The sequence below is a fragment of the Talpa occidentalis genome, unplaced genomic scaffold, assembly GCF_014898055.3.
Source record: "Talpa occidentalis isolate TD23 unplaced genomic scaffold, MPIMG_talOcc4v2.1 talOcc4.16, whole genome shotgun sequence".
Taxonomy (NCBI): domain Eukaryota; kingdom Metazoa; phylum Chordata; class Mammalia; order Eulipotyphla; family Talpidae; genus Talpa; species Talpa occidentalis.
The window spans coordinates 41181417-41193853 of NW_023601653.1; the positions used below are offsets into that span (position 1 = coordinate 41181417).

General features: G+C 46.4%; 1 protein-coding gene across 1 annotated transcript in view; it reads left to right on the plus strand.

Moving 5' to 3' along the window:
* Positions 1-12437, plus strand: part of TMTC1 (transmembrane O-mannosyltransferase targeting cadherins 1) — a 177420-nt gene that overhangs the window by 89323 nt on the left and 75660 nt on the right. The window contains exon 8 of the mRNA XM_037514093.2: positions 7447-7636. Within this exon, the coding sequence (XP_037369990.1) occupies positions 7447-7636 (190 nt within the window). The remainder of the gene's footprint in view (positions 1-7446; positions 7637-12437) is intronic.

Genomic DNA, 12437 nt, shown 5'->3' on the forward strand with positions numbered 1-12437 from the left:
CAGCACGGGTGTTCTAGATTAACCCACTCCCCTGTGTAGGGTGCTGAGGCCCTTAGCCAGGCGCGTCTGAGGGAATTCTCTCTGGCCCCTCCGTCCCATCCTGACTCCTCAGCTTGGCCCTCGCTTCTGGCACCTTGAAGGCCTGAACTGATGTTTATCTAAATCACAAAGAATTCTCTATTACCTTCTTCGTAATTGCTCTAAATTTAGATTTTATTACATTAAGGCTTTTCCTTTCACAGCTAAGAAAACATTACTCTAAATTCCTTCATCCACCTCTGCTGACATCCCACTTGGAATTCCTGTAGGATCAAGGGCTAGAACAGGCGTGAGTAGCAACAAAACCTTGTCCTAAATCCAAGGGAGCCGAAAAAAACCAACACAACAATTTGGGAAACTTGAGGTTGGATTTGAAAGTGGAAAGGAGCCAGAGCCAAGGCTGGAGCTGGAGTAGGAATCCTGTTTGTATAAGTCGCTGCAGAAATGTGATACTTAGATATTCAGTCTTGTGAATCTGGGATTAAAAATAAAAACAGAAGCTGAGGGGAGGGTTGCTGCTATGGCGGACGGGAGCCTGCCGTGCCCAGGATGTGGGGTTGTGCGCTCCAGGCCCCTCTGCTGCCCAGAGAGGGCTGTTTCTGGATTCCAGGGGATAGGACGGGAAGTGGTCTTTGCTTGATGGAAGAACTTTAGTCTTTGTAATGGCAAGTGGTTGACTTTCAAATCCGGGAAGTAGATAAAAAAGGATTTCCGGTGAAAAAACATACTGGCCCCTCATCAGCATCATGGTTTCATGAGAGTGGCCCTGGATAAGCAGGTAGCCGAGTGGACAGATCTGTGCCTGCACTTCCGGATACAGCAAAGGTTTGTGTTACTTGATAGGAAAACATCAGGTTGCAAAATAGTAAGATTAAGAAACAACTCCACCTCTTCCTTCCAAAGGAAGGAAGCCGTCTGATTGACAGCTCCAAATGGGCACAGAACCTTCTGTTTTGCTCCTTATGGAGGCAGGCTCTACGACTTTCTAGGATTTCTATTCCTTGAAGCCCCTTCCATGGGGCCTGTGTCATAATACGCTCTGAACAAATGTTTACTAAATAGTAAAGTCAGCACTTAAAAAAAAATAAAACAACATTTCATCATGTTTAAAGAGAGTTGTTCAAAATGTTTGTTAGAAACAAAGATTTCCTGGCTCACGTCTAGACATGCTGAGAGGTTGGATCAGGGCAGGGGAGGGGACCTGTATTGGCCAGCAGCCTGAGTGTTTCGGGGGGAGGGGGTGTCCCCGCTTTGAGACCCCCATGTGTACAGTGTCCCGTGTGGCTGCCAAGCCTTCCATGGGGCGGAGGGAGGTCTTGCCACTATGCCTGTATGATGTTCATACAAAAGTCACTTGACGCTGATTGAAGGGTGGTTAAGGTCGTCATGGAAGTGACAGCCATTGTGTTTCCCTTGGGCCTGGGCAGGAAGGGGAGAAATGCAAGGTGGAGGACAGAGGAGGGGCCTGCACAGTGGGCTCCTGTGGGCGGGGAAGGGCCTTCCTGCTGATGGGACGGGACCTCGGGAAAAGCAGGCCTGGGGTCACTTGCACATTCGCTTCCTCCTAAAGCCAGCCACCTAGCTCTTTCAGCCTATGTAGTGTGTTTCTATTGCAATCATGAATCCCCGAGGAGCTGATGAAAACAAAAGAAGCAGCTCTTTCATTTTTCACAACCATGGAACATAAACGCAAAGATTGCTTTACGTAAGGGACGCATCGCCCAAGCTTTGTCGTGAGGCACGGCTTCTTGCTGGGTGAGGCTCTGAGGATCATCTTCATCCGTGCTGTGCTCCTGGCCGTGTGTGGAAGGGGCTCTTACCAGGTAGCTGTGTGAGAGTCAAGTGAATCTGCTGTAGGTCAGGATCGCAGGCCAGTGCTTCCTGGTGAGATGCGGTGTTCCTCCTATCACATTGCCTGTTAGTTCCTGCACTGTAAGAGAAATGCCAAGAGGACACTCTATAATTGTGGGGAACTATATGTGGAGCCAGAAAGCCCTGTCTTGTGTGCAGGGTCTGCTCTGGGCTGACTGTGCAACCTTGAACCAGGTCTCGGCCTCTTTAGGGCCAGGATCCTTTTGTAGGAATGAGGGCCATGCCCAATTAATAGAGATTTTATTGGGATAGAATAATCCTTACATGCAAATATTTTGTAAAATTGAAAATGCTGTGTGTTCCAAAGGGATTTTTAATGTTTTGGATGTGGTTCATTCATAGACCCCAGGGCCTCCGTGGTGGCACAAGGGATTAAGTCTCTGCATAATGAGGCTGTCGTCCACTGCAGCATGAGTTTAATCCCCTGCCAGGGAGCTGACCTACATGGCACAACAGACCTCTCCTGTCTCACCTGCTGCTCCCCTCAGCAGTGGATTTCAGTAGATCTGCCTGTTCTGCTCCCCACTTTGTCTCTGGTGAATCCTCTCACTCCCTGCACCTCTGGCCTACAGTCTAGTTCTTGTATGCATAAATAAATACATCTTTTTTAAAAAAATTAATAGACCCACAGGAGGCCTGTATGGAGACCTGGAAAGATTCATATTTTCTATTTTGACAGAGCTGTCTGTGAATGAGATATTATATTAATGGCATATTAAAAAAGGACAGAGACCTAATGACATTTCAGCTTTGCTTTATGGTTTATCCATGGTAACAAGTGTCCTCATTAGACGCTGTTCAGTTTAGTCTAGTGGAAAATAATGCTTTGTAATGAGACTTCTGTGACGTGCGATCCCGGGGGTGCCTTTATAGGAGCTTTCCGTGCTCTTGGTAGTGGGAGGGACAGGGGCCAGCCGGCCATGGTGCTGAGAGGCTGCCCAAAAAGAAACAGCTTAGTCTGAACACCAGTACACTTGGATACCTAGCAGGCCCTTTTCCTGGGCTGGACAGTGCAGTGCGAGTCCTCACCATTGCCTGCATGGCAGTGAGGGCCTCCTGTCTATGAAGGGTCAGGCAGGAAGTGGCTCTGTAGCTAGTCCTGGGGAAGGTGATGGTCATGAGAATAATAAGCAGGATGTGCCAGCAAAGACCTGTCCTTGTTACTAGGGTCAGTGCGACTGCGGAAACCCTGGGGGAGCAGAGCAGCACGGGTAACTCAGGATCTCCTGAGCCCCCGGGCAGGTAGGCGTGCACCTGGGCAGCAGACAATTGGCCTTGAGCAGGGCCTGCACCCTCTCCTGGAGGACACAGTGCGTACAGAGAACATGGCCTGGATTTATGCAACGATGAGGGTCTGCAGGTGAAAGAAGCAGAGGCTCCCGGGAGGAAAGACATTTTAATACACAGCACGCAAGAGCTCTCTTAAACGGTTCTTCCGCTGTTCCTGTCCCAGCATCTGGGGCCACACAGGAAGCAGGCTCTGCTTCTTTCTGAGCCAGAAAGCTTTTTCACAAGAACAGAATATTCATATATTTTTGCACATAAAACAGTCTTTTTTTTTTTTTTTTTTTTTGCAGTTCTTCATAGGAGAACTGGGATGTAGGCCAGAGGTATAGGAGGGCGAGAGGTATAGGAGGGCGAAAGGATTCCCCAGACACAAGTAGGAAGCAGAACAGGCAGATTGACTGAAATCCACTGCAGAGGGGTGCAACGGGTGAGACAGGAGAAGTCTGCTGTGACATGTGGGTAGCTCCCTGGCTGGAGATCAAACTCATACCGTAGTGGTGATAGTGCTGAGCCTTAACTGCTAGACCACGAGGGAGGCTCCCTCCAATTTTTTCTTGACAAAAATGAAGATTTGAAGTCAAGAGCTGCAGGTTTTGTAAGGTGCCACTTGTAGCTTGCGGGCAGCGCCCCTCCCTTCTCTTGTCATGTGTTTCTTACTGAAACCTCTTCCCTCTGGCCTGGCTGGTGAATGCAAATACAGGGCTAAGGGCCCAAGCTGCCTCCTGGCTTTCGGGGCTGTGGATTCCATTTTGCTGGCAAGATACTCCACCGGCTTCCCTCCTGCCTGCTGAGTTCATGGCTGAAAATCAGTCAATAATTCATTTGGGTTCTGGTCCCACTTTAAAAAAAAGAACCCACCTGGCAGGGCAGAATTATTGGACAGATTATTTCATTTCTGAAAATTTACCAAAATAAACAAGATGATTAATTTGAAATGTAATGCATGGTCAGTGAGTTAAAAAGAAATTTGTGTGCTGCATAGCCCAGCGAGCTCGGCTGCCCCCAACACGTAATTAGCTTTTGGCATGATTCCATGGGGCTTCTTGCTGAAACGTGCATGAATTTTCCAATGCTGTCTTGGTGTCTGAAATAGTATTTAACCCTCTCAGCAGCAACATCCATCTGAATCCCCGTGTCCAAGAGAGCAGGTGATGGGTCTCAGTTTCTGGAGAGAGAGAGAGAGAGAGACAGACAGAGAGAGAAAGAGAGAGAGAGAGAAAGCGGCTTCGTTAATCATCTTCACCTCCCTGTGCTAAGCCTGGCTGGGTTACTTTCTCTTAAAGTCACACAAGTTTCTCTTAAAGTCACACAAGCACTTAAAAACCAGAAGTAACTACATTGACTTTGCTTTTTGTCCGTAAGACATCTCAAGAGTAGAAAGTATGCAACCAATTTGCAGGGCGAGGCCTAAAAGTGAACTTAAGCAGAAAACAAAAACTTCTGCATAGTGTTTGCAGGTCTTCCCAGGCCAAGCTGGGCCTCCCTGGTGGCCTAGGAGTTAAATCTCAGGCTGTTACTGTTATGGCCTGAGTTTGATCCTCGGCCAGGGAACCGACCCACATGGCACAGCAGACCTCTCCTGTCTCACCCGCTGCTCCCCTCAGCAGTGGATTTCAGTCAATCTGCCCATTCTGCTCCCCACTCTGTCTCAGTGAATCCTGCCACCCCCCGCACTTCTGGCCTGGACCCCAGTTCTGCTATGAAAAAAAAATTATCCCAGGTCAAGCTCTAGCTCACCATGTGATTGAAAAGAATTGCTCTTTCGAATCTGTGGACTTGGGCCAGGAGTTTAAAAATAATGATTTTTATTAGGGAAAAGAGCCAACACCTATGAAAGCAAAGACAGAGACACAGAGCGCCCCCATGCATTACCCAGTCCAGCATTCATAAGTGGGGTCAGTGTGTCTCACTCACCCCATCTCCCTGGCCCACTGTAGCACATGGAGCACATCCGAGGCCTTGACGCATTTCAGCGTGTGTTTCAAAGGGAAGAAGACCCATGAAAAATACACCCAGACCCTGATCTCACTGTGGCCAGCACGCTGATTCCTGCGGTGACACTGACTCCGGTGCCTCATCTGTTGGTGTAAACTCGCAAGAAGGACAGGGTCAGATTCAGGGTCATGGTTTTTTAGAACAAGATGACATCACAGGTGAGGAGTGCTGACCTCAGGTGGACACCTGGCGGCCAGCCCCCCTTTTCTGTGTTGCTATAATTAATGAGGAAGGTCTGGGCAGCAGACTTGGCCTGATCTATCCATTGCCATTTTTTGCTGTTATTTCCATGTTTTCTAGAATGACTTTTCTAATTTTAACAGCCATTTCTAATCATTGTCTTTATTACTTGCGAAGGAGAGATGCTGTTCTAAAAATGATTTTTAAGAGCTGGTATGGAACTGAGTGTAATAACCGCTTGATTTTCCCGCTAAGTGTCATGCTTGGCCTAGAAGGCACGTCACACTCTTAGCCCGGTCAGCTCGGGAGCTCTGTGACGATAGCCCTTGGGGTCATTCCAATCCTCTCCTCCTGAAAAGTTTCACAGGCCCAGGCCTAAAGAGATAAGGCTTTTTATTTTGATTTGTTTTTATTTAGGCTACATGTCACCCCAAAAGGTGTTGCGCTCAGTGCATGGTAATCAATAAAATGGTGATTTTGTTAGAGGTAGCAGGAGAGAGGAAGGTGCTAGAAGGCCCATTGAAGTGTCCCCAGGCCTTCCACCCATTTCTCTGTGGAGCAGCGGGGTGGCAGCAGTGAGTGACTGTCCCTGGCCTCACTGGTCATGACTGCTCCCTTGGAAGGCCTGGGAAGAGCACTCAAAACCAGTAGCCACTGACCAGTGACTCAGTGCTTCATGTTGGAAGCAGTGTAGAAACCATCAGACCTCATCCCTGTGGCCCTAAGACTCCAGCCAAGGGAGGACTGTCCTGCACACACCGTACCTGCTGCCCAGCCCTCCTGGCTGCTCCCACTTGGCCTCTCGCCTCTCTTCCTGGATTACACACTCCCTGAGGGTTTACTCCCACACAGAGCGTCAAAGATAAGCACCACTGGACGTTAAAGCCGTGAAAACAGTCTGAAATGCAATCAAATTTAAGTTTAATGATGAAGATTTTAAATACTCCTGGCAGGAGAGGAAAGAACTATGTGCCTTCTGTTTAGTGCAGAGGGGACGGGCATGGTGAGATGAAAAAGATGGGGCACAAGCTGGGCCCGGGGATGAGTGGGTAGGAATGGCAGAGGCTGGCTGGCTGGTCTGGAAGTGGGAATTCCTTCCTCCCACAGATATGGGGGAGCCTGGCCCTGACCTTCCTGAGGATTCCCTGGGAAGAAGCCCTGTTGCTTGGGACATAACTTCCCACCAGTCAGCCTCCAACGTGACTGTGCTAAGGCAGCAGGTCGGGGGCCTGTTCCAGGTATTCTAGAATAGGCAGAGAAGCTCCTAACGGCCTTTCTCAGGAGGGTGTTACATGGGGGCTCTGGAGTCCTCCTCGGGGCCCCCCAGCCTCCCATTCCTAGAAGCTGGGCTGGGACTTAGCTGGCTCCCAGCCCAGAGGTGTCCTCAAGCCCGGAGTCCTGTGCTTCTCAAAGGTCTAGACTGACTTAGTGAACTTGTGTAGACAGAGAAAATTAAAATCGCTTGTTCTTCTCCCCCAGAAGGAACAGGTCAATCAGCAGGCCGTACTCCCCTCCCTGGTGCTCCCACTGAGCCTCACTCCCCAGCCCCATCTCCATTCCCATTTCCCGTCTGACCACCTGAGCTCTGTCCCTGGTGTTTGTGAGTGGGGACAGCTGTGCGGGCCCCTTGAAAGCACCCCCAACCCTGTGTGAATGAAACTATCTTCACACTGTGGACACTGTAACCTTTGGGAGTAATTTACCATGAAGCACTTAGTCATAAAAGTGGTTAAATGTACCCCTGGACACTGCAGGACTCTGGGCCCTTTGAAAGGGCAAGCAAGCTGTCACCTGCCCTGCACGGCATTTCTGCCCTCTGGTTTACTACACTGGCTATTTATCACAGCTTGTCGCGTCTTTATTCGCACAGTGGTGAAAACCGTCTTGTTCCCCACGGAATGGCTGGCCTCTGGCCCGTGACCCAGACATGCCAGCCTGTGGAGGCCGAGGGAGGACCTGAGAGAGGGGTGTCCTGCGGGGCCCATCTGTGCCCATGAGGGACGGCGGTGGGAGATGTGTCTGCAGCAGCGGTGTGTGAGTGGCCAAGGCTCATGGGGTCTCCTCTCTCCCCAGATTCCTCACCTACTCCTACCTCCTGGCTTTCAATGTGTGGCTGCTGCTGGCGCCCGTCACCCTGTGCTATGACTGGCAGGTGGGCAGCATCCCGCTGGTGGAGACCATCTGGGATGTGCGCAACCTGGCCACCGTGCTGCTGGCCCTGGCCATGGCCTCGCTGGGCCTTCACTGCCTGGCAGCCTTCAAGGTAAGCTGCTGACAAAAGAGCTTGGGGAGTGGCTCTGTACTCAGAGACACCCCTTTCCCCAGGGGTCTGGGTGCAGAGCACATCTGCTATGTGTTTCTTGGGGGTGGGGGGTCACAGACCATGGCACCCCAGTCACCTGGTCTCCCTCACTGTTTCTACCTGCCCTGTGGAAACGGGATATGAGGTTTAATGTTTACAAACAAGACTTTTCTCCCCCTGCTGTAGTTGGCTAATTTTTGGAGTAATTTGTTTGATTTTGTATAATGATAAATGAGATAACACTAATATATTCAAAAGTGCTTAAAGTTTGTATAAGATTGTTTTTCCACTAATGACTGCCTGCCTGTTGTGTGGGTTGGTGTTTTTTGTTGTTGTTGATTTTTTTTTTTAGTATGTAAAAATTTCTCTCCATGTAGATGCATCTGTGCTTGCTTTTTGATGTGCTATTTTTCATTGAGGTCATGTTGGTTTACAACACTGTATGTGATTTGGGATACACGTTCACACCCCTTCAGATTATGGGTGGTTATGTGGTGGTTATGAGGTAACTGGGTGATTCTCCAACAAAAAAACAAAGAAGAAGATATATAGCTGGAAAAAATTACATATCATGCAACCATTTCAGAAATAATCAAAGACAACAAAGAGCTTGAAACTGCCTGCTTTGGGAAAACTGCTACCACAATGGAGAAGATGGTTCTTGAAGGGCTTCCCACAAACCCCCTATCCCCCAGATGTGGTGTTGAAAACCCACAGGGGTACTGCCTGGTGGCTGATTTGGTTTGGGACAGTGGCAAAGCAGGTGGACTTAAAGGAATGTTTGGAAGGGCCAAGCTAATGCTCTCTCCTGCATCCAGCACTGACTGCTAGCGCTGTGTGCACCTGGGACTTCCTGGGAACCCAAGCAAAACTGAAAGCCCAAGAGACATATTTGCTGCAAATGTGAATGAATCCTTTAACGCTTGCCCAGGTTCGGTGGCAGAGGGAGGGAACTTTGCTGGCGTGAGTCGTCTGTGGCTGACCTCTGTTCCCAACATTCGGTGTGTGGATCCAAGAGATTCCCTGAGATCCAGACCAAACTCTGAGTTAGACTTCAACTCCTTGCAGAGAGAAACAGATTTTTTCCACTAGAGTCCAGACAGGTTCATCATTTTTTTTTTTTTAAGATTTATTTATTTATGCATACAAGAGCTGGGGTACAGGCCCGAGATGTGGGGGGGTGAGTGGGGGTGGGTGAGAGGATTCACCAGAGACAGAATGGGGAACAGGCAGACTGACTGAAGCACATTGCTGAGGGGAGCAGCGGATGAGACAGGAGAAGTCTGCTTCGCCATGTGGATAGCTCCCTGGCCGGGCCGGGGATCAAGACTGTGGATTGCTTCATAGTGCGGTGCTTACCCCTTGTGCCACAAGGGAGGCCCAGGTTCATCATTCTTTATTAAGAAGAGAGAAGCAGCACATTTTAGAAGTACAAAATAAAGTACAGTTGCTACAATGTATAACATAGAATGCATAGTTTTAATTAGATTATCAGGCATATAAAGAAACGGGTGTGTAATCCAAACTCAGGGAAAAAATAGTCACTAGAAAATGGAATAGAATTGAGATTTCAGAACTAAACCCAGACTTACACGATTGATTATTTTTTTTAAAGATTTATTTATTTGTTTGTTTATACAAGAACCGAGATACAGGCTAGATGCGCGGGAAGGTGAGAGGATTCACCAGAGGCAGAGCAGGGAATAGAACAGGCAGAGTGATAAAATACACTGCTGAGGGGAGTAGCGGGCATGACAGGAGAGGTCTGCCACGCCATGTGGAACCCTCTCCGGCTGGCCGGGATCGAACCAGCACTGCTTCACAGCGCGGTGCTCAACCACCTGCGCCACCGGGGGAGGCCTACGATCAATTAATATTTGACAAAGTTCCCCAGGTAGTTCAGTGGGGAATGAATAGTCTTTTATATAGAAGGTATTGGAATCATGGGAGTATCTGTAGGGAAAAAATACACACTCATACTGTACACTTAGAAATTAATTCTAGGTGGATCATGATCCTAAATAAAAAATTAAAGTAACACCAAAAATTCTACAAGAAATCAGGAGAAAATCTTTGTGAACTTTGGTTTCTTAGGTAGGACACATAAAGTAAAAATTTTCAAAGATAAAGTTGATAAATTGGATATCATCAGTTTTTAAATTTTAATCATCAAAGATAATGTTAGCTAAATCAAAAGGCAAATAACAGAAAAAGTAATTGCAAAAGGAATATATGTGAAGGACTTGTATCTGGGATATTTCAAAAGCTGTTAACACTCAATAAGACAAATAACTCATTAAAAATGAGCAAGAGATTCAAATAGACAATTCAGAAAAAAATCTACAAAGATTTTGAGACATGCTACAATTTGTCTCAAACATATCTCAAACTTTATTAGTCTACAAAGATTAATAAAAAAAGATGCTCAGATCATTAGTCATTAGGAAAATTCAAATTAATGCCACAGTTGCTACTTGCCTACTAGACTGAGTATAATTAAAAAGATTCACAAAAATAAAGAAGATTCACAACACTCAGTATTGATCGAAATGGGGGGCAACTGGAATCCTCATACATTGCTGGTGGGAATAAATGTCTCAGCCATGTTGGAAAAATTCAACAGCTTCTTCAAAAGTTAAACACAAAAATAAGCAATTCTGTGCCTTGATATAGACAGACCTCAGAGATAGAAAGAGATTGGTTCCAGACCACCACAATAGAGCTAGTGTTGTAGTAAAGCACGGCTCGGGATTTGGGGGTTTCTGTATATATAAAAGTTATGTTTACATTCTACTGTTGTCTGTAAAGTGTGCATAATGTCTAAAAAACAATGTACATACCTTAAATGTGAACAGAAAATGAAGCCTTTGGAAAAATGGCTTCAGTAGACTTGAGGGATGAGGGGTTGCTACCAACCTTCAATTTGTAAGAAATGCAGCATTTGTAAAGCACCCTAAAACCAGGCATGCCTGTATCTACTGTAGACAGATAGAAACTTGCGTCACAAAAGTTTTTTTTTAAGATTAATTTATTTATACAAGAACTGGGGTACAGGCCAGAAGTGCGGGAGGGTGAGAGGATCCACCAGAGACAGAGTGGGGAACAGAACAGGCAGATTGACTGAAATACACTGCTGAGGGGAGCAGTGGGTGAGTCACGAGAGGTCTGCGGCGCCATGTGGGTTGCTCGCTGACTGGGCAGGAATTGAACCGACACTGCAGAGGCTGTGGACAGCTCCACAGCACTGTGCTCAACCTGATGCACCACTGGGGAGGCCCCATACAAAAGTTTTGTCGGTGAACATTCATCGAAGCTTTACTTGTGGTAACTGAAAGATGTAAACAGCATAATGAACTCAGCTTGCAAATGGATAACTTTAATGAGTTATCCAGAAATTTACTTATTCAATTAATTAATTTATTTTTAATTGGGGTAGTTTTAGATACCCCTACCAGGTGTTATCACTGTAGTGCACCGACCACCATAGTCCATCGTGCTTCCTTCCCTTTTTGTTCTTACCTCTCCCCTCTCCATCCCCACCTTGGTGCTTCAGATTTCCAGGGATAGTTTTTAAGCTTGTCTTTATCTGACTCTTATTTTAGTTACTTATATTCCTCATATTAATGACACCATCTGGTCACATTCTCCTTCTGAATTATTTCACTGAGCATTATCCCGTCCAGCTCCATCCATGTTGTTGTGAATGGCATGAGTTTATCTTTTTTGATCACTGAGTAGCATTCCACTGTGTGTATCTATCATATCTTCTTGATCCACTCATCTGTTTGGGGGAACTTAGGTTGTTTTCATAAGTTAGCTATAGTAAATAGTGCTGCAATAAACATGGAAGTGCAAGTTTCCTTTCAAATTAGTGTTTCTGAACTTTGGGGGTAGATGTGGGAGTGGCATTACTGGGTCAAATGGCAGATCCATGTTTAATGTTTTGAGACACATCCACACAGCTTGCCATAAGGGCTGAACCAGTCTGCATTCCCCCCAGCAGTGTAGGAGGGGGTTCCTTTTGTCCACATCCTTACCAGCATTTGTTGTTTCTGGTCTTTTCAATATAGGCCAAACTTGGGATATTAACATTATTGTAAATCACTCATTTAAGTTGTAGCATGTCTCAATTCTTCATTCTTTTTTATGACTGAATAATATTCTATCGGTATATATGCCACAATTTGTTTTTTTATCCATCTGTTGATGAACATTTAGGTCATCTCCACTTCTTGATTATCATGAGTTTTGCTCCTGTACACTTCAGTGTGCAAGTTTTTGTATCTGTGTAAACCTTGGAGTGCAATTCCTGAGTCATATGGTAATTGTGTGCTTAGGTTTTTGAGGAACTGTTTTCCCCAATCCCACCAGGAATGTATAAGTGTTTGTATTTCTGTGCATCTCTGCCACACTCATTATTTTTCATTATTTTGTGTAGCACCACTCTGGTAGGTATGGAGAGCTATCTCAGTGCAGGGGCAAACACCTTTTTAAAAAGTAATTCTCTCAGTTTTTCTGTAAGTCAATTGTATATAATAGCAATGATATGTATAACTATACCCAGAAACAATCCAACATGTCAAGGCCTTATAGGAGCTTGTGTTCACCTTTCTCCTTCCTAGGTCTCTAACCACTCTGATTTAATGCAGACCCCTCCACTTCTTACCTCCCTCACACTTTTTACATTTTCTTCCCTATACTTAATTTTTGTAATGTCTGTTTCCACCAGGAGCTTGCCTCAGCAATATCTATTACCTAATTT